Here is a 23,147-nt window from a genome sequence, read left to right on the forward strand (position 1 = left end):
TACAGCATTTGGGTAATTAAAGGAATTATCATTGATGTCAGGAAGATTTTACATGATATTTAGATAATTAATATACCATATACATATCTCCAAATAATAAATATACATATTTCGATAAATACAGATAATACCACAATATTCTATAGTACCTTGTCATGTAAGGACTCTTCCAGATTTTTCCTGAAACTTTCAGATTCTTGAATCAAAACATTCTAGAATGAAATGAAGAAAAAAACAAACAAGAAAGAAATAAGAGATATGCTAATATCATTGTATACATGCAGTCTCTGTGTACAAGTTTTCAAAGTTCATATACACTCGACTTTAAAATTCTTTAATGCTTCAGTTATATATTAAATTTTAAATGCTGGAGAGAATTCAAATGTGTAGGACCATGTGTTTTCTAGAACAGCAAAAACTGCATCTTCATTCAATTGAGCAACTGTCTTGTTCTTACACAGCTATTTCTCCCAGCTTCTTATTTTGACAAGCCTGTTTCTTGCTCTATACAACATTTTGTTTCAGTGATGTAAACCAATAAAACATCATCTGAGAGGTTCTGAAATATCCTTCTGAAAAAATACTGAAACATTCCCCTCAGACCAGAATGAAGGTGAATAATAAGAGGGAGGGATTAAGGAGGGCAAATATAAATTTGGTCAGGGGCTTTGAATTTTGCAGGTACACTTTGTCTCCTGTATTGGGTCTGGCTGAGCTGGAGTTCATTTCCCCATAGCAGCCCTCATAGTGCTGTGCTTTGCATTGGTAGCCAGAAGGGTGTTGATAACACACTGGTGTTTTGGCTGCTGCTGAGCACAGCACCAACACTGTAACATTCCTTCCTTAGTTGAGGACAAGATCCTGGGAGGGAACCCAAGTAGGCCCAAACTGACCAAAGGGATATTCCAGACCATGTGACGTTAACTCAGATATAAAAGCTGAGGTACAGAGCAGGAGGGGGGGCATTCATTGTCTAATGGGTGCCTGCTGAGAAAATGCCACATGTACCGAAGCCCTGCTTCTCGGGAGTAGCCAACCATCGCTGCTCATGGGAAGTAGAGAATAAACCCTGCTATCTTTCGCTTCTGTGTGCGCAAGCTTCGCTTTGCTTTTTGCTTTAAGTAAACTGCCTTATCTCAACCCACAAGTTGTTTACTTTTTTCCACCTTACTCTCTCCCCTGTCCCTCTGGAAAGGGGAGTGATAGAGTAGCTGGCAGGGCACCTGGCATCCAGCCAAGGTCAACCCACCACATCGCCCATCACAGAAAACTTGTAAACAATATTCCCTCTCCAAGGGTGGATGCTCTTTCTTCTGTGGTGACAGCATTTTACACTTCCCAGAGGAAGTGAGGTAAAATCAGCAGGTTAAATAAGGATTGATAGCACATCTGAAATGTGGTCATTCCTCAGTTCTCGTCTACTTCCTCTCATTGCCTCATACCCTGTCATGCATTGGTCCTTTACAAGCTCTTCATCAGATTCTTGGCGGGAACTCAAAATTCAGCATATTTGCAGTACTTCTGGAAAGACACTTGAGCGCACTCTTGAATTAAGAGTTGAACGTGTAAGTTAGACCATATTTGTGGTAGTATTTGGTAATACAAAATCAGCCTCCATCCTCATAAAAGTAGAACATACAGCAAAATGTTTATTAAGATAAACCTTATACTGCTCTTTCCACTGTACCTTTTCTTCAAGTGCTGCCATTCTCTCTTTTAAGTGTAGTTGCAGACGCTCATTGGATTCTGTCAGAAGTCTGTCTACAGTATCCGATAATCTTTTGTTGTGCTCCTCATTCATTTTTTCTCTTTGCCTTGCCTTTAATGTAGAAGAGACAGATTGGTAGGGTCCAAAATTAACCACTACAGACTCGCATCATTAAAAAATAATAAAAAAACATGGTAACTATAACCTTCTAAAAAAGTCCACTGGAAATGTAATTACAGTTACTGATTAATGCACATTCATTTCTGTAACAGCAGAATACTTTCAACTCTGAAACTAGGTGCAAACTAGTATATTAGGATGGGTAAGTAAAGTGGGAAGATGCTGCCACTACTGTTATAAATAAAATATTTACTAGTAGGTAGATTTGGGTGCTGGAGTGCATAATGTAGCACTAAACCAACAAATTAAAGAAAAGTGCACAGAAGATGTCTACAATACACATACTCTTTGAAGTTCCTGATTCTTCTCTTCAAGTTGAGCTTCTAGGTGTCTCATACGTTCCTCAATGTTTCCATGCCTCTCTTCTGCCTGTAAAAAAATAGAAATACTGTTTCTGTAATTTAAGTGACTTTGGAAGTTTTTGTCTCAGTAAAGTTTGAACAAAACATAAAGCAAGCTACTACTAACTGCAAACTTAGTTTTCCAAAAATAAATTTTATTTAAACAGGCAGCTGAACAGCATTGCTTGAAATGTGTCAGCTACAAAGGCCTGTTACATCCAAGCATCAGCAAAACATTGGAGTTATTTATGAGCAATGAAATCAGCCAAATGTAACATGCAGACTGTGCATGGTTTGAACACAAACCTGCCATCGTAAAATTGTAAGCTCCTGAAGCACTGAACTGCACGATGGTTGATTATCAATAAAAAAAAAAGTTAAAGAAAATGAAAACAAATCAGATGGATTCTATTTAGCAATAGAAAGTAAAGTCCAGTAGGACTACCTTCCTACGTATGGAGATCATTTCTTGTAGTTTAGCTTCCATAACATATTGATAATCATCAGATGAGGTAGAAGAGGTTGGATCAGACTAACAAGTCAAGGAAAAGGAGAGGGACAAAATTGAAAAATCAGAACTAAAGACACTGACACTGAACAGAACACAGCACAGAATGCTTAAAAGAAAAGTGTGACTGAAAATTTAATACTTTTAACTGACAGATTTTTACATGGAATAAACTACACTGATACTTGGTGAATAAGATGCAGTTGATATGGAGAAACTGAAAATAATGAAATGCTAAAAAAGCTATCAACCTACACATGGATGTTCAAGGTTAGTGATGGCTGGCTGATGACATATTACTAGAGTGGATTCAAAGCAACACTGTCTAATCTAATGTTGGTGTTGTTTTTTGGTTGGTTTTTTTTTTTTTTTTTTTAATTATGATAAACTGAACACCAGAACAGGACTCTCAGAGGCCAACATCAGAAATTCCTTTATAATTCTTCTATCATTTTCTAGGAATGAAAACAATGCATAAATACTAAAGTAATGGATAGGTCAGTTACACCACTATGCAATGTCATGGTACATTCCCTAATTTCTAGAAAACAGACAGAATGTCAAAAGAGGCAAGGCTCGAGCTTTCGTATTCCATTATAGAATACACTACATAAAGCCCTTTCATCGAAATAAACAATACAGTTTTTATCCCTTTGAAAGGATCCACCCTGGTGGATCTCTTTGGAAGATCAAGGTCATCAGATAAAAGAAGAACCTATAAACAAAAATTCATTAATAATAATGAAAAGTTTCTACTGAGTATAGAAGTGGTAATCCAATCAAACATTCATTACTAATTCTGACAGGAGTTGACCTTAATTAGGTCATTTGTTGCAAAACATGAATATTCATGTTATTGTCATATAAAACAAATCTATGTTATCATTCAAAATTTTTAAAAAGCCCTTAAAGAAAGAGAAATGCTATATTGGTTTTGTTGCTATAGAAACAGGAATGTGCATAAGGCATACAGATAGTGCTACTGATGACTGAGTTGTGAGCTTGCGCTTGTCAAATCTATTTCACTTTGTCAGATTTACCCTCCCTGAAAAAGAGATCCTGAACTCCATCTTTACGTGAGCAAACCTTAATATGCGCAAGAAATACTAATTTTACAACTGTATCTTTTTAGGGAAACTATTTTTCATAGTCTTATCTACCGACAATGTATCAGAATAATTAAGAATAGATACCAAAGTAATTCCAGATGTTCATCATAACTTAAAATTACTCAGAACTTAAACTCAGGAGTATTATCAGGACCAAAAGATCATACAGAAAAGAAGCCTGTGACCTAGAGATTTATAAATATAAGCTGTAGCTTTTGAGCTGAAGATGAGAAAATCCTGCTTTGTATAAATACAAGAATACTGCTTAACTTTGAAGATCACTACTATTCTTTTCAGAGTAAGTATATTCACAAAACTCAGATTTTTGCAAAATTTAAGGGAAAGTTTTTGTAACTAAACTAGTCTAAAAAGTTTAGTTATTGCTTCTGATCATGAAGGAGGCATAGTGCGATATATTTGAATTTATTTATTAGCTGAAACTATTTTCTCTAGTTATCATGACTTGGGCCAGTGACAGTACCTCTATGATCTTCTTTAACTTATCTTTCAGTTTTATGTATTAGTTGGTTTCAGCACATCAGTGTTAATACACTGCTTCCTCTCCCAACTGGGTAAATAAAAAGATAGGGTAGAGAAAGTTAAGTCCCTGTAATTGCAGAAAAGCAGACCATGCTATGCCTTCCATGGAGGGACTAAGTTTTATCCTGCTCTGTAGAAAATAGAATTTTCCCTTTTTTGAGTCCTGGTTGTACTATTGGTCCAAGGCCTTCCCTTAATGTCTCTCCTAGGGTCATGAGATGAATTGAAACCATCAAAGCTCAGAGAAAGCTTAAGTAATTCTACCTCTTTTGAAGCCATTTTCATTGAGGGAGATATAGAACCCGTTGGGGCACCTTCCTAAAAAAATTAAACTCCTTAGAAGCTTCATTAACTGACTGCAAACTTTAAAAGCAAGTTACTTAATCTTCACTGCTCCCATACACTTAATTACAGGTTAGTGCAAAATACGAAGGTAACTAATACGTCTAGGTTGGAAGGGATCTCATTTAAGTCTTCTGAAATGTGGTCGTGTCTGTCATAACTTGTCCTTGAAAAGACAGCCTGTCTAGTTAGCTGTATAATTTACTTTTTTCTCAAACTAAAAAGTAAATTTTTAGTCCAAATTGTGCCATACCTTATTCCTTTAGCGGGAAATGGTTTTTTCAATGCATAAAATAATTGTGGTACTAGGTCTAACTCAGCAAGGTATACGTTTAAGCTATATGTAAATATTTTTGCATTATAGTTTTCAGTTATTTCACTAGAATACTAAAATGTTGATAAGTAAATTCTTAGTAAAAAGTGTTCCTTAATGTATCTCAGAGTACCTGCACTTCATATTTCAGCATAAAAGGAAACAGAGCTGATCTCCATATTCATCTCCCTTTACATCTCTTTGGTAGGATAGAAAGACTTGAAAATTAATTAAAATTCAATATGCCTTAGAATCAAAACAAGTATCTTTATTCTAAACACTGCAAATTGTATTAGAATATTTTATGTTTCTTATATGAATCCTTTGTTCTGAAAGTGTTATTCTGAATTACTCGAAAGGAATCAAGTTATTTTATAACCAAGATATTAAATAATTAGGCTCAAATTCTTATCTGGCAGAGAACAAGCACAAGTATGCAGACTTAGTACCTACCCTGGGCTCTAATGCTGTTTAGGGATTTTAACCACTGGATATTACACGCCAAATGCATGAGCAGCCCCTGCACCAGGGACATAAATCAAAAAGGTGTCCTCTGTAAGGGCCAGGGAGACAGAAGCACATGTACTCTTATCTTCTCTCACTTGCAGAAACCCACCTGCAGACAAAGAGCTCCAGTAACTGGTGTGCCTAACTGGAACATACTCCCAAAAATGAGGGTTTCAACACCTCCCATTGCCCTTTACGCTGAGAAAGGCCCCAACTTCGGTCTCAAAGGGACCCTCCAGACAAAAAAACCCCAGCAAATCAGCTGTTTGCTAAGGGATTTGCAAATCCTCCTGCACAGACTTCCTCAGGCCACACTGTTACAACTGACACACCTGTGGCAGCTACATTTTTTTGTTGTTCATGTATGTTATTCAGATGCAGACATTCCCACTGGAATTGGCTTTGAGAGACTTGACAGCCTACCATAAAAGTATTGAATATCTCCATCTCTGCCTTGTAGTTTGAGGCATGAGGCAGAGGCTGAGACATCAGTGCTAGTTATGTTTCTTTTGCACAATTTTATATACATGAGACAGAAGGGACAATTGTGGACTCTGAGGTTCATAAACAGAAGTTGGATTTCTTCCAACTTGTTTTACTAAGAGTTAATTGAGTTAAAAACTTTGTAAAGTGGAATTCACATGACATTGCTTGGCAGACCTTCCCCTACATTCTTCTTTTTAATATAAGACTTGCATGCCTGTTTGCTACTACTCTGTACAAGAGGATTAGTAAGACACATAGTGTGGTATTCAGCAACTGTCATTTAAAGCATTTAGCCAGAACATTCAGTTATAAATAAATTTGGGAAATTGTGCATCTTAAACTGGATTAAAAATACATGGACAAAAACTTAACTACATCTAACCCCTATAAGAAACTACCATGAGCCTTATGCTCGCTTTGCACTCTTTATGTCATGAAATAACAAAGAAATAGCCATTATAAACTAATAACAGATGGAAAAACTTTGCATTGAGGGAACACCAAAGCAGCTTATGCTCTCTAACCCTGTTAAAACTCTGTTGATGCTCCTGCTGCTAATGTATCCACAAAAAAAGATACTGCTTTCACATTGTCTGTTACTGTTGACACTGCACATTTTCTAGGTCTTCGCATCTTAGTAAAAAAAAAATCCAATTTCAGATGTAGAAAGCACCTGTATAATACAGGTGCCAGAATTTTTCTTCCTTGTGCTGAGCTGCAGGAACAAATCTAAATTTTCTAATGGTGCAAGCCAATTTCCCATGTTTTGAGACTGACTTTTGAACACGTGCAGTCTCCATATTTTCTACTGGCTTCTTATGGCATGCATTCTTTTGGCTATCTTTGGAATAAGGGAGTTATTCAAGAACAAAGAATGCATTATTGAACTGAGTTATGTAATTGAAGGTGAAAATGTGTGATCATTCCTCATATGCTCACAGTCTAACCTGTTACAAATGTGACTAAACGCATTGGCTTAAATCTCCCCTTTTTCTAAGCACCAACCTTTCAGTGACTACATATTCACACATTCTTTCCCCTTCTTTTTTCCCGCACTACTTTCTATGCCTCCTAAATTTAATAAGCAATTCCTTCCATTTAGCTTTGTCAAATTTGCTTCTCTCATTTCTTCCTCCTATGAGGGCAAAATTTCCTGAGAAAAGGGAAGCACAATAAGAGGGGTGTTTTGAAAAGACAGGAATGTGTTGTAAATATGAAGTTTTCCCTGGCTTTCCTCTCCACTAAAGGGGTTTTTTTGTTTGTTTATTTGTTTGTTTTTTAATTCATAAGAGGATTTATCAACTTCCTTCTCCAGATAACACATCATCTTGTTTCTCTCTCTTGTTCTCAGAGAGGTTTCTGTATGAATCACATCTGCTCCTCGCAGGTAAACTTCTTTCCCCTCCTTGCATCCTTTCCATTGCAGACCTTCTCTTTTTACTTTCCTCAGACTTCTTCCCCACATCAACAACATCCCCACACTGTCACAAAACAAACGTTGTGTCTCACTGGCCTTAACTCTCAAGTAATTTTTTATCACCTTTAAAATTAACTGAAAGTGCTACTATGCTAAATGTGGTTTATTATGATTATGGTTTCCTCTTCTCCATCTCAGTGCTTCTCTAATGCAGCTGAAAAGCACAGTTGGTATTTCTGGTGACCTGCATACAGGAATGATGGAGTAAAACGCTGACTGCTGTCTTGTGATCAGAGAAGTGACATGGTACCTCTGCTGCACAAGCACCCCAGGGGTGAGGGACTACTACTAGGAGTGAGCAAATGGAAGTACATGGATTCTGGTCATCTCTACTAAACCCCTCCTTGAATACATGCAAGGAGAAACTGTTTGACAAAGTAACCATCTAAAGATTCTGGATGCTCTAATGTCTGTCCCTTCTGAGGGAAATGAACACTTCACAGGATAAAGAAAGGTGTAGTTAATACTGGCAGGAAGTTCTTTCTTCTAGGAACTGCCTCTTCTCCAGGGCAGGTAAAGTGACCAATACTGTGAGAGTGAGTAGAAGGTGGCTCAATGAGTCATGGCAACCTAAATCTTGGGATACATGCTGAGAGCTGTGCTACTTGTCATGACCGGACAGATACCAGTGTGATGGCCAGGCAGGACAGCACAGTGTATGGGATCATGCTGTTCCAGGTTAGTCTGCCACAGGCTGACTAACCCTCCAGTTGCTCACCCAATGGGCAGAACATAGTGAAAACAAAGCCAAAGAAAAGTTCAAATGATTAATGTTAACTTATGGGTACTTATCCGAGTTCACTGTATAGTCCAAATTTTTGGAGTTCACTCCTTATGAATTAGTTTGGGCATGGAAAAGTAGCAAAAAGACATTCACTAGCTTATATACATAACCCCCCCCCAAACAACTAATTTTAAAAATTGAGAAGGATCTCGATCTATACCCTTCTTTAACAGAATTCCAACCCGATTTATTATGAGCCAGAGTATAAAAAATTGAATGCAGAACTGCAACATGCATCTTTTAAATCTGAGGAGGAAAAAATACAGCCAAATCCAGAACATATTTGTTCTATTTTATCTCCACGTGTAAGTAATTGGTCTTATATTTTACCCACAGTGAAGCATAGTTTCCAGTTAACCCGTATTACTTTCCTTTAAAATACATGTAAAGCATGTTAAGCTTAACTCACCTCTTTGATATGATTGTAACCTCACTAATCTCAGAGAAGCCACTTTCACTGAGGTAGTACAAAAGCAAGGAGAATCAGTTTTGATTTTTTCTTTTTTTTTTTCAGCACAGAAAGGCTAACTTATTTGGGGGTTCATCTTTTATTCAATATACATAGACATTGCAGTGATCACATTGCTCAGGTAGACAGACTTTGGCTAGTCTGAAGTCAGATAATTTGAATCCTACCGACAACATGTATGTTGGCATAAAGTTCAATCAAGGCAAAATTAATTCAGCATTATTCAGCCCCTTAGGTAGGTCTTGTAGCTTTCATTGAATAGCTAGGGTGGTAAGACCAAACCAGCTAGCTAATTTAAAACTACATAAGTAAACTGCAGTGACTACAGCACTGTCCTTGGTTCTGAGCTACATTTATGTGATCTATGAAAAGAACTGGTCTTCAAACTTCAGAGCTGTCAAACCAGCACTTTAATAAGTTTGCAAAGACATCATTTACAAGATATATAAACCACAGCCTTATTTAGCCTGTTGGCCAAATATGACCTTCTTCTTCATGTCATGTATTCCAAGGCAGCACAATTTTAAATAAAATTTAAATAAAATAGATGTCTTCAGTTTTTCATGTAATTGCTGAGAAATTAACAGAACCAGCATTACAATCTAACAGAGTTTCCTGCTGGGCAAAAACTTTGATCAAGTACATCAAAGTGAAATGGGGTGGAGCATCAGCTCTGTTTACAGCTCTTTAACCACATCCCATGAAATAATGTAAGAAGACAAACGGAGATGTATATTGCAGCTTTATGGTCACAGTAACAACAGTATCTCATGGAAGTCCCTGCATGTTCTGCACAGTTGAAATGGGATTTCTTTTTACAATATTTGTCATTATATATGTTCAAGGAAAAATGCAGTTGCAAGAAAAGACATGCTTGAGACTGCAAAATACTTACTGATGGCTAATTGCTGGAGAACTTATTCAGGAAAAATCCTCTTAAAACAGAAGACATTTTTAAGCTACTGAGGGCATTAGAATATGTGATTACTTGCTGAACCAGAAACAACTGAAAAAAATTGTTAAAACGCCAAGGGATTTCTCTTATGTGCACCTAAGTTTTTATTAAAATGTAATGATATTTATTTGGTATTTCATGTAGCTCTTTTTGCTGATTATTCTTGGATTCCTCCCCACCTTTCCTCTAGTTTTCAGTCTTTCTTTCAGATTCCCACCCATTCATATAAACCTAAAGTGGACAGTACAAAATCTTGATCACTGAATAATGATCTTACCTTAATAAAAAACCCCTCCCCTAACCCCCTCAAAAGCCTTCCTTTGTTTCTTTGTTTCTACCTCTTAACTAAATTACTTAAAAATCAGACTTTATTAGTGAGACGTTCACCACAAATGGAAAAACATGAGAACTGAAAAAATCCATTAGATTTAAAAATAGTTCAATGCATAAATAATTAGAAGCATTCCTTAGCAATAGAGAAAGGAAAGCTTAGATAAATCCAAATTAGATGTAATACAATCTCTTAAATGCGTTTTTGTCTGATTTTAAGAGATAAAGAATAAACTTCATTATATGTCTTTACGAAGCTGATAATAATTGAACTATAGTATTAATTACACATGCACCTGAAAGGATTAGAGGCCAAATATGAAAACCATGCTAGTGAAAATTTATCTTTATCTTCTTATTTCTCTGTAAGATAGTACCCATATAATACATTTATCAGAAAAAACAGTTTGAAATCCTCTCAGGGTTTCACATTTGGTTTTGCAGATATATGATAAAAAGAATTATTAAAAATAAACCTTGTGAGAATGTACTGCAAGTTGTCTTCAGTTGTGCTGTACAAATGATCCCAGCTGCCACCATGATTTGATTTTATAGCACTTATTGCAATAAAAATAAGTTTTGTTTATATACACGGTGGATGAAAGTGTCCAGAAGAACTAAGTACATGTAGGAATGGGACTTCCCTCATCCCTTTTTCCTTAAATTACAAATTCTTACACAGTAAAATGAATTCTCCAGGGGTAAGTAATGCTCATATGTATTGGAAATACAGGACTCCTTTGTAAATATATCCTGGGCTAACTTACAGGTAACTACTTTTCCTGCCACCAAAATGCTAAGAATTATAGACACAGCAGTGAGACCATTCCTGGTTAAACTTGTGGCAGATGTTTATCAGGAAGCGTTTTCTTCTTTCAAATCAGCTTGAAGCTACTTTTGTTTTGTCCTTGAGGTGAGGAATCGGGATGCAAATCAGTATTAAACAATGTGGCTTCTGAAGTGAGAAATCAGTACCTTAGTCAGAGCTGCAATTCTCTGAGCCAGTTCAGCCTCCACTTCAGGTAGGGTTTCAGCCTTCCTCATTGTCTGCTGCAGCTTCTGTTCAGCCAGTTCTAGACGCTCTTGCAGCTGTCTGTTTTTGTCTTCCAACTGAAGGCCAAAGACAGATGAACAAAAAAATAAAAACCAGAATTAAGATTTTTCCTTTCCTTACATTGACAGCAATAAAAACTCAGATGCATGTACCTTACTTTTCCATTGTTGGGTGGGTTTTTTTCCTTGACAATTGAAAATACCTCTTAAAATAGTCTAAGGAAGCTGGCAGAAGCTGGAGAGTTTAAGTTCTGATGGTTTAATTTCCTTGAAGAGGTAGTCATGTACATATATACACACATACAGAGAGGGATGTATGCAAGTGTGTGTAAATATATCTGCATACAGTTATAGAATACAGAATTAGAGATTATCACATCATAGAGCCTAATTTCCTTTATAGCACTTTAAATTGCTTCAAGACATGCCAGGTGAAAAAGAAGTCTGATACTGAGGCTGAGTTTGAATTATACAGTATGAATTATATTCATTTCATGTTAACTTTCAGTTTATATTGTATTCTTCAAATTACAAAGCAGTGTTTTATGTTCAATTTACATTCCAGCTTTGCAATCACCATGGAAACAAAGTACCAAGAGAGAAAGCTGCAGTCATGTTACACTTATTTAAAATATATTCACAGAGTGCTTAGCTTTGTAAAATTTTATTTGCACTCTACTTATATGTGGAATCATCAGAATATATTCTATGCAAATTTTGATCTTTCCTGCAGAAGGCAATTTTTTTAAAAAATAAAATTCTGAAATTGTTACATAAGAATCAAAGATATTCCATTACTTAGAGGATATTACTGTGTGCATTTATGCAAGACACTATCAGAAAACAGTTATTTTCCAACATTGAATGGACACATTGAAATTGTTATTCACAGTTCTAGTAGCTGATATGAAACTTAGAGATACTTAACAATTTAAGGTATTTTAAATTAACTGATCTGTTGATTAAAAATGAAAAGATTAAGCTAATGGAAATCTGCCATGGTAAATCTGCCCCCTTTTTTGCATTCGTTGTCATTGTGTGCAAAGAAAGCAACTGAATAATGCAGGTACCACACCTGACGTAGGATGGCTTCCTTGTTTGCCAGTTCATTTTCTAGCTTATCGTTCATGTCATGTATGGAGGTGGATTCTCTCTGAGCACTGAGGTAGCGCTTCTCCAGCGTGGTTATTCTTTCTTCCATATCTTCCTTTTGTGCCATTGCCTAACGTTACAAAAAATCCTCCATCAAGAACCATGCAATAGAAATGCTACATAATTTTATATCAGTTTAATTTTCATGCTAACAGTAGACAGGGATGTAAGGTATGCTCAGCAGTAAATCTTTGATTTTAAAGAGAATTTATTTTCTTTTAGATTTTTGCAACTATGATATAGTAGCTTTTGAAAACAGGAAACAGAAACAAACCTCATCTTTTATATATTTTTCTAGTTTCTCTATTTTCCAATGTAAAAAATTATAGCAAACACAGCTCGCATTTACTTGTTTGCTTCTTAAACAACAGTAGGCTTGATTAGAAAAGTTAAAAACTGATTAGTTACATAATAGAAACATAGTACAGTGATATGGAGAAAAAAAGTATATGTGAATTCCTACTCTCATTCCTGGGTTCTGCTAAAATTTTCTTCTGAAGTACATATAGCAGGTATCCTGTGATATTGAAATTTCAGGAAAACAAGTGACCACAATGTTGGATATATAACATAACCATAGCATATACCTACGTTATCCATATACGCTTGGGTAGGACTTCTTTAAAATCTTTAGCTGGTTTTACTCATGTTTTAAAAGCTGCCTTCACTGAAGTCAATAGCTCTAATTTACCTAGATTATTCATTACTCTATTACACTGTTTATTTCTCTTCATTTAATTTTAGTGAGAGTAAAAAATTTTATTTAAGTTGTGTCTGGCTCTTGAGAAGGCTTACATGTTGCCACATAATCTTTCACAATTAAAATATTTACTGATAAGCATGTCTTAATCATAATGTTACATAATTAGTATGATTACATTATGAAAGCAGTCTTGAAGTAAGCGAGACAATTTTTGAAGACATAACAATCCTATAAATGTACTCAAATAGCTAGTCCTAAAATGCACCATATTGAGGTGATCTTTTTGAACATTGCTGAAAAAAACAACATAAACCCCAGTAATTACATATGTCACTTGTTAAAATACACAGGAAATTAATTTCAATAACTTATCCAAGTTACACCATACTAAGCTACCCTTTTCTTGTTGTAGATATTTCATTTTCTGCATTGGGACAACTATCTTTTGTAGCTGTACAACAGGCACTGCCACCTCAACATTTCACAGCAGATTTTGCACTGGCATTTAGTAATTTTTCTACAGGTAAATGTACTAGTGGCCACTTTGCTTAGGAAGAAAAAAAATGAAAGCAAGTAAGCCTGTACCTGGTGTAAGAGGAAGAGCAAGTGGCAATCAAGTGTCTGAGAGACAGCAATATTTGCAAAAAGTTAAATAGAGTGGAGGTGTTAGAATCCTCTAGTGATCTAATGTAGCAATGGTGGAAAAGGAAAGCATCATAGCATCATAGAATTGTTAAGGTTGGATCATCAAGTGTCTAAGATTACGAAGTCCCACCCTAAATCTAGCACCACCACCACATCCTCAAGTGCCATATCAACGTGTTTCTTGAACATTTCCACAGATGGTGACTCCAACACTCTCTGGGGAACTTGTTTCAATGACTGACCACCCCTTCAGTGGACAAATGTTTCCTAATGCCCAATTAAAACCCATCCTAGCACATCTTCAGGCCATTTCCTCTTGCCACTTGATACCTGGGAGAACAGACCACTCACCTGGCTACAACCTCCTTTCAGGTAGGGAGCAATAGGGTCTCCCCTGAGCCTCCTTTTCTCCAGCCTAGAAAACCCCAGCTGCCTCAGCTGCTCCTCACAGGACTCGTGCTCCAAACCCTTCACCAGCTTTGATGCCCTTCTCTGGACACACTCCAGCACCTCACTGTCTTTCACGTAGTGAGAGGCCCAGACCTGGACACAGCACTCGAGGTGTGGCCTTACCAGCGCCAAGCACAGAGGGACAATAATTTCCCTAGTCCTGCTGGCCACACTATTTCTGATACAGGCCAGGGTGCCACAGGCCTTCTTAGCCTGGGCACACCGGTGGTTCATGTCCAGCTGGCTGCTGACCAGCACCTCCAGGTTCTTTTCCCCCAGGGTACTCTCCAGCCACTCTTCCTGAAGCCTGTAGTGCTGCTTGGGGTTGTTGTGGTCCAAGTGCTGGACCTGACACTTGACCTTATTGAACCTCATACCATAGGCCTTGACCCACTGATCCAGCCTTTCCAGATCCCTCTGTAGAGCGTTTCTACCATCCAGCAGATCAACACTCCCACCCAATTTAGTGTCATCTGCAAACTGACCAAGGGTACCTTTGATCCCCTCATCCAGATAATCAGTAAAGATAACAGAACTGGCCCCAATACTGAGATCTGGGGAACACCACTGGTAACTGGCCACCGACTGGATGTAGATCCATTTACCACCACTCTCTGGGACCAGCCATCCAGCTAGTTTTTCACTCAGTGAAGAGCATATCCATCCAAGCCATAAGCAGCTGTTTTTTCCTGGAGAATGTCATTGGAGACAGTGCCAAAGCCTTTACTGAAGTTCATGCAGGTAATATCCACAGCCTTTGCATCATCCTCTACATGGGTTAATTTCTCATAGAAGAAATTAAGGTTGGTCAAGCAGGCCCTGCCTCTCACACTCCCATGCTGGCTGGGCCTAATCCCCTGGTTGTGCTGCACATGCCATCTGATGGCACACAGGCTGATCTGCTCCGTGACCTTCCTGGGAACCAAGGTCAGGTTAAATATATGCACACAAATTCATATACACATACACACATGCATAAATCCATATGAAATACCTATATTAAAGAAAGCAATGTAAAGGAAAGATAACTAATACATACTAAAATAGATTCTAGAAGCCAACCATCCAGACATATTGAGAACATCTGCCTAAGAGATGATACTGTGGAGAATACTAAGTAGAACTACAAATTTAGAGGAGGAAAGCAAACAAAAGTTAAATTACTTTTTCACTTCTTGAGAGAAAGGAATAGATTTCTAGTACTATTTCTTAATATTACTATTTCTGTCTCCTATGTTCAAGGGCTTTCACCAGTGCTCAACTTTTGCTGCCCGTATACATTGGCCTTTATTAGTTTGTAGTGGGTATCACAGGAACAACAATCAAGAAATTACATGAATGTGGTGAATTCCTTACCTCTCTAATGTCTCTCTGATATTTACTGTTCATTTCCTCTGTTTTAATGAGCTCCTTTCTCGTGGTCTCTGCTTCCTGCTCTACCTCTCCCACCCGGGAAGACAGTGCAGCCAAACGCTCCTTCATTTGTGCCATTTCATAGTTTTGCTTTTCCAGTAGTTCCTGAAGTTCAACAACTTGACTGGCTTCATCATTTGAGTCTATTGAACCATTTGATAGGCGCTGTTAATGAAGAAGTGACATTACTGATTAATTATTTTTTAATGTGGACTCTAACCAAAGAATTTCTAAAATGAAGATTATTTTTAAAATTACCAAAGTAACTAGGAAAGGAAAACCACATATTCATGGTAGATAACACAGGTATACTTATAAAAAACAGCTAAATATTAATTAATATCTATGGATTCTAGAATGTAGCATCACATAGAGATGTAAACACTTGCACTGAGAGCAGAATACTAGTCATAAAAAGCTTTACTTTGACATTCACTATTTGAGTACAGATTACAATACTACTCCTAAAAAGCACCAAATTGCATGCATTCATCTTAGCAGAACTTAGACAGCATTTTAACCTAAAGTCTATGTCATTTGCAAAATAAGTCACGCTGCATACAGGAAATAATACTAATAAATCACAAAATCACTGTACCAGAAAGTGCTTTCAGCCTAGGCAACATACTGGTTAGGCCTACATTAGAAACAAGCTCTGCTGAAGTAATTTATGTGCTGCTGAAAATCGTGGTGTGAATATGGTTATAAAGAAGAAGAAGAAAAAAAGAAGAGATTCCAGAACACACATTGCATTTGGAATATGATCTCAAGAATATGATTTATATTGCAAATAAATGATTTCAGGATAGAAGTGTCAAAATATATCTATACAGAAATCTTCTCTCAAATACAAAGAACATTATTTTACTTAATGCTTTTAACAACATTCTTTTTGCAGTCAACCATAAAACGAACCCAGATCAAGAGCACCTGCCCTGCTGTGGATCATTGAATAAAATTACTTTACTTTAAAAATTCATGACATCAAATAAGTTGTATTCTGTATACTAGTTAATGATATTATAGATATTTTATGTTATCTGCTGAACCTACTTTCGGGACACTATGGTAAAATGCTGTAGCACACTAAAAACTTATTTACACTTAGTTTGATGTTTCGAAAGTGTTCAATTAATCTACTTGAATCAAAATTCCATTAATATGCAGCAGTCACAAATGTAAACAAAACAGTACTCAAACAAGATAAAACAGTCACACTTTATTCCATTTTGAAAATTTGAGATAACTTTTTTATCTATAACAATTATAATCTGTCTTACAGTTTTAATCTCCTACAGCAATTTTAGCAGTTTTCACAGATGAACAAATTTTACCTTGCATGGAATTTGCCCTACAACTCTCTAAAGAGTGGTCCAGGAATGCTGCAAGCTTATAATAAGCTGAATACCAAATCTCAAATGCAAGAAATGGCATGTGATATAATGGTAATTTTGAAATGGCAAGCCATGGTATCTAGGAGTATGTTCACTGGCAGAGAAATATTTTCTTTTCATTAATAAAACTTATTTCCTTAAAATATTAATAACTAAACCACATATAGATTAAACCTGAAAGATATAAAATTTTACTACTTATTTACTTAGTATGTGAGATTTCTGGAAAGACAAATAATACTGCATTTAGAATTTGCTCTCACCACTGAACAAATATTGTGATTGCCAATTATGCATGTATATAGTTTGGTCTATGCACATAAACTTCCCTCATAATTCTTTGATGAGCTCTTCGTACAAACTGCTTTAATTCTAATCATTGCTCACTTTTTCTTTACATTTTTCCTATAATCATATATGAAGCTGGTTGGTCTTTAAATTTTACAACTTACTAAAAATGTCAACATTTTTGCTTAGTAAGATCAGAATAAAAGAAGTTTTCTTTACAAATACAAATCAAATTTTAAAGACTCATCTTAAAATATGATATTTTTAGAATTCTTAAGCATACTTTAAAAGTTTACCTAGGCTTTTTAACTGACTTTTTGTCATTTTTATGTCTCACTCCTATTTTTAAATATATCCATTATGTGGGTCCATCACATACAGTAATCACTTCAAGAGACACAGGTAGAAAGTTATTGAGCATTAATTCAAGGGATAGCTGTTCTCACATTCCTCAGTTTTTTAGAAGGGTTTTTATCAAAATTCTATGGTAATAATTTTCCCTCTCTCCCCGAAAAAAATAGCTTAAACAAGAATGAGAAAATATATTATGACAGTAGAAGCAACAGACGTCCTGGACATGATGCCGATTCAAATGCATTTTCTGAATTAATGAAGGAACAGAAATCTCCCATGCTTCAGAGAAACTCCCTAGGGAATAAGCTGGGGTGGGGCAGAACTGCAGCATTTTCTCTATTACTGGTGTGAATAATGTCTATGTCTCAACTTTTAACTGTTTATTTCTTTTTCTCATTTTTTCTCTAGCTGAATTTGTTTTATCTGGTTGAATTTTTATGTTGAAATATTTCCTGGTACTCAAAGGCTTTCTTGTTGTTGATGTTAATTACAATCCTTTGCAATTAATTAATGAATTGCAATGTTGATGCTATATATTAATGACAATCCACAATAAATAAATAATTAGTTGAATGTTTAAAATAATGAAATCTAAGTTTTGAATAGATCTCTGTTAATTATTACCTGAAGCAATAAGGGAAAACTTTTCAGAAGAGAGTGCTCAAAAAAACGTTTTTAAGTAGACATTTTTAGCTGTCATATCCCTATACCACCCAAAATCCATAATATTTGCAAGAAATAATGTCAAATTAATTGGGATGGGTGGAAAAGAAAGTACTGAAAATAAGCCTAAACAATTAGAAAATCTTTAAAGGAGGGCAGGAAGGTTAATGAAAACTTTTGAAATGGTTGAAATATTCCAGTACAGAAAACAAAAAACGTGCATGGTCCCTAGATCTCTCTTACAAGTTAGTCATGCAGATAAAGTTTTCAACAAATTTCATGATGCTGTCTATTAAAAGTGGTCATGAAAAAGCTACATATGGACACACTCCTTAATTTCAATTATTTCACATAAAAGAATCTACTAGCAATGGCTACTTTTCCTGCAAAAAAGAAATGTGGCAAATAGCTCACGTTTCAATGCTTTGAGGTTTTTTCTACTAAGTAGTTTACCCAGTCAACAGAGAGTCCATCTGTTTCTATCACATTTACTTATTTAGATTTCAATGCTGCAGAAGTATAATCATCATATATTCTCAACTTCATCTTTTTCACTTTCTACAGACATGGCAGGTACACACAGCTGTGATGTGTGCTTTCCTGCCACACACACCGTCAGGGTCTCTGGCCTTTACTCCTGCCCCATTCCACAGGTTCTCAACCAGATGAGAAACCTGCTCGAAAGGCCCAGCACAACCTTACATGTCTTTGCTTGGACTAGTTCAGACCAAACAAAGGTATATGACCAATGTAGGGGTTTTTTTCTTTTCTTTATTTTTCTTTTTCCCCCCTGATATATCACCACATCAGATAAATAACTGAGAAATCACAGTCCATACTAAGAGTTTCAGAGATACTCTTACTTCATAAAGGAAGTCTTTACACTCACACAAAGAGAGTGAAACAAGATAGGAGGAGAAACAGAAAGGATGGAATAATTGTCAAGTAAATCTGATGACAGTGATGATATTAACTACAATGGCGTACTGCAGAGGAAATCAAAGTTTGAAAAATATCCCACAAGACCGAGAGCCATAAGGGGTAATAGGGATTAAATAAGAAATGTCGGGGGGCGGGGGGGGCAAATCTTTGAATTTCTTAAAGTCTGTGGAAATGGGGGAGGAAACTAAATGCTCCCTACCCAGAACAGTATGAAAAGGAAACCAACATTCCTGGAATCTAGCTTGCTTGCTTTCTTTCATTCAGGATTCAAAAAATATAGCAATAAGACAATCTGCTGCTCATATTGGAGTATCAGCAGGGAGAAGGACAGCAAACTGGAGCATTACACACAACCATAAATCCCCCCCCTATATTGCTGCTTCTCTGCTGTATTCTCTCTACCATGAGATAATAAAAGGAAAACCAGCTGCAGACTGATTTACCAGGGTAAACAAAGAACAATCGTAAAAGGAACATGATGAGAAAGTGTGAAATAAGACTAACCCAGAATACTGTAGCCTCTGTTTATCCAATTCATGTTGCCCTTTCAATTAAACACTAGCAATAATACTGAAGGCAAACTGATTGGAGATACACTTAGGGTAAAAAAAAAAAAAAAGAGGAAAAAAAAGAGTAAGGACACCAGACTATAACAGTTATCAAAAGAAATGGTAAAATTGTCCCAGGTTAGATAGCAAAGTTCTTCTCAATTTTGTTTTGTAGAAAGAACCTTGCATTCAACAATCTTTGGTGTAAAATAGAAGACAAATTCCAAGAACAGTAAAAAGCACCTCCAAGTGATATTTTCTCTCCAGCTGTAAAACATCTGACAAATATATTTGGTCTACATACTATTGACATAGTATTTTGTGTATTTTTGTACTGTGTACTATGTGTTAGAATTTAACATCAGAGTGGTGAGAAGGAAAACAATAATATCTCAGGGGGTTACCTCAACAATCCACAGTGGAGACAGGACTCATTACCTTGATGGAACTCCTCATCTGTGCCCCTTAGTTTTGGTGGTGAGAGCACAGGTGATTCACATGATGCCCATATGCATAAGCATTTCTGTGCTGAAGGACTAAATTAAAAGCTCTGTCTAAACAAAAGGTCCCTTTACATAATTGAAAGTAATCTTAAAATTTCAAATCTGTTTTTTTTGAATTCTTAGAACAAGCCAGTATTTTTACAGTGTAAGCACTGGGTTGTGTGGTTGGGGGTTTTGTGTTTTGGAGTTTTTTTAACTCTAAAATTGTGTGCTCTTTTTCTATTCTTTGCTAAGATGCTCTCACAATCCTTTTTTAAAGGAGTACTGGCACTTTCATTGCATTATAAATCCTTAGTGTCAAAACTGAGGTCCTCACCACATTTTTAAGTCAATATAATGTCATTGTGGTTCATCTTGAACAAATTTCTCCTCCTAATGTTTAAAGGAACTGTCTTTGTTTGGCTGGCTACCTTCAGCAAATACCCAGATGACTTCTGACATATGTTACATTAGAGTTGTGTCAGAATCAAGTAATCTTTAAAAACATGAAAACTTTTGTAAAAAACCACTTTTTTTATTATACATATATATTTATTGATAAACAACCTAAAATATATCATTAAAATGGGTTTTCAAAAGTCTTCATATAGTAAGTTCTATTCTTACTATATGAGGGTTCATTTGACAATATAAATATTGTAAACGTATGTAAAGAAAGAACATGAGATTATGCAAGTTCTCTCAATAACATGTCGAATTAGGGAGTTTTCTTCTTTTTTTTTTCCAGTATGAGGTGGGACAGGAAAGCAACAATCTAAAGCATACATAAAAAGACAGGGCAATCGATACAAGCTAAGGTAGAGCAATAAATAGTTTTCAAAAAAATCACAGTATTTAGAAAAGGCTACAAAAAATAAGACAGAATTGTTTCTTAAGAACAGAACATCATTGCTGTAGAAGCCTGTCTCCAGATATGACATATCTTCATATCTGCCGATAAGCCTGTGACCCTATAACTCACAGTGACTGGACTTCAAGAGGATGCTTTTTACTACAGTGTAGAGTTCTTCCACCTCTATTCCATTCAAATACCTCATGCAAAATATTTAAAAGAAAATGATACTAGCACAGATACATTGCTGTGCAATAGCCCAATCGCAAATGGCAACTAAACAAGCAAAAGCAGTATGATCATCATCTGTATAATCAGCACAGAAACCAGAATGTGTAAAACTTTGCCAAAAATAGTAGCATTACGCCTAAGCTGTCACAGTAATTTCTAAGTGGTTGGTTGCCTCTCTGAAGGTTATGCTACTTCTCTAGGTTGGTCCACACATTTTGGTCTGTGTTAGGCAGTATTCTCATAATTATTAGAGGTTCCCTCTTCAGTTACTCCAAATTTTTGTGCAACTTCTAATCAACTATCAAAGCCAATATTCTTTCAACTGAAATTTTTCTTCCCTACTCCAATACTGATGTAAAAATAGCTAACTTCTTCAGCACTTTTCTCTCCAAATATTCTCACTTTCTTGCTCCTTCTACTGAGCCATCAAACAACTCCTGCTTTAATTACTAATTTAAAAATCTAGAATGTCTGCTTCCTGATCACCTTTCAGCTATTATTCATCTTTCCGATGCCTGTGATCATGTCATACTTTAGTTCTTTTGCAAAATCAGGTAGGGGGGAAAAAACCCTTTACTTGATGGGCAGGCTTTCTTTTTTTTCTTCCAGAATGCCTGCCTGTTTCTCTTTTACACTACCAGAAGAGTTTCTGAGCTCTTACACAGGAGATAGAAATCAGTTACTGCAACTTTATTATAAAGGCTAGTCATCTGTCCAAACCAAACTATACACACAAACTCTGCCCTCATTTGCCTTGATTAACTCCTTTTTCTTCGTAGTCTCTCCATCCTACCATTAGAAATGACCGTCCTGGCAACATCTTTCAGTAAATCATCCAGCAAAGGTCAGTCAGCCAGTGCTGTTAGCTAGCACAGCACTTGAAATGTGAAATTCCCCTCCAAAATTCCCCTTTTAAAGCTGTATTTTAACAGGTTTAATATGGAGTAGTATGTAGAGGTTTCTATTGAATAAATAGGAAAAGAAACTTATATAACAGAAAGACAAATGAATTTATATGAAACAGGCAAAGAGCTGATGTCTTGAAAAATTAAAAACCAGAGGGGCCTATTGATTTATTATTTTAAAAATGCATAAGTAATGCATTTTGTCAGTATGATAAATTCTCTATGGTATAGGGTTGAGCAGTAAGTATTCATAGTTATGCAGACATACTAAACTATTAAGCAGGACAGTATTTACAAAATATTTGCCTAGACACTTTCCAAGAAAATACTGCATACACTCCTAGACTTACTCCTTAGATTAATGAAATCTTCTAATCCTAGCTGCAGTTTTCATCCATGTTTCCTTTCACTCTGAAAACTCCTCACCTCCCCAGGTGTGTCAAGCCCTCAATCTTCATTAAATCCCCCTCAGCACATGTTTCTTCAATTAGCTTTATCAATCTTAATCCAGAAAGAGGTGATTAGTAAGTCAGAAAGATATCTGCACTGTTTGGAAACAAACCCACCATCCACCTATCAAATGTATTTTGTGTCTGAAGTGTATTATTTCTCTAATTCAGAATGTGCACACTTTGGGGCAAGGACCACATCTCCCACTATTTTCTATGTATCACTTCCACTACCTTTTATGCATCCTGCATTCTGACTTCAGTCAGAAAACAGGCAAAGAAAACATCCTTACGGCAAACTTTTTCTAAGTTATAAACACTCCTTTGATGGTTGGTGTTCAAGTGTTGCTAATTCCTCTTTTTAAATGGCTCTTCTGAGGGCTCCATATATCCTGCCTTCACTCCCTTCTCTGGCATTCCACTATGCTGCCAGTTGAAAGATTTTTTAATTTATTCATTCAAAACAAAGGAGTGTATATGATAAAAACTAATAAGTAAAAAAACTAATAAGTAAAAACTGAAACTGGAAGTTTTCTACAGTTTTCTATTAATCACACAAAGTGATCAGAAAAT

The 23,147-nt window shown here is 36.1% G+C and overlaps 1 protein-coding gene across 17 annotated transcripts in view; it reads right to left on the minus strand.

The window, feature by feature from the left end:
* Window positions 1–23,147, minus strand: part of PPFIA2 (PTPRF interacting protein alpha 2) — a 327,520-nt gene that overhangs the window by 52,452 nt on the left and 251,921 nt on the right. For 10 of the 17 annotated variants that reach the window (XM_032689687.1, XM_032689682.1, XM_032689684.1 and 7 more), the window contains 7 exons: window positions 15,409–15,630; window positions 12,178–12,324; window positions 11,025–11,159; window positions 2,675–2,761; window positions 2,174–2,257; window positions 1,688–1,819; window positions 150–212 (listed from right to left, as the gene is read on the minus strand). In XM_032689687.1, coding sequence (XP_032545578.1) covers window positions 150–212; window positions 1,688–1,819; window positions 2,174–2,257; window positions 2,675–2,761; window positions 11,025–11,159; window positions 12,178–12,324; window positions 15,409–15,630 — 870 coding nt within the window. The remainder of the gene's footprint in view (window positions 1–149; window positions 213–1,687; window positions 1,820–2,173; window positions 2,258–2,674; window positions 2,762–11,024; window positions 11,160–12,177; window positions 12,325–15,408; window positions 15,631–23,147) is intronic. The other 7 variants (XM_032689688.1, XM_032689700.1, XM_032689691.1 and 4 more) reach the window with 1 other exon arrangement.

This window comes from Chiroxiphia lanceolata, chromosome 5 (genome assembly GCF_009829145.1).
Source record: "Chiroxiphia lanceolata isolate bChiLan1 chromosome 5, bChiLan1.pri, whole genome shotgun sequence".
Lineage (NCBI taxonomy): Eukaryota > Metazoa > Chordata > Aves > Passeriformes > Pipridae > Chiroxiphia > Chiroxiphia lanceolata.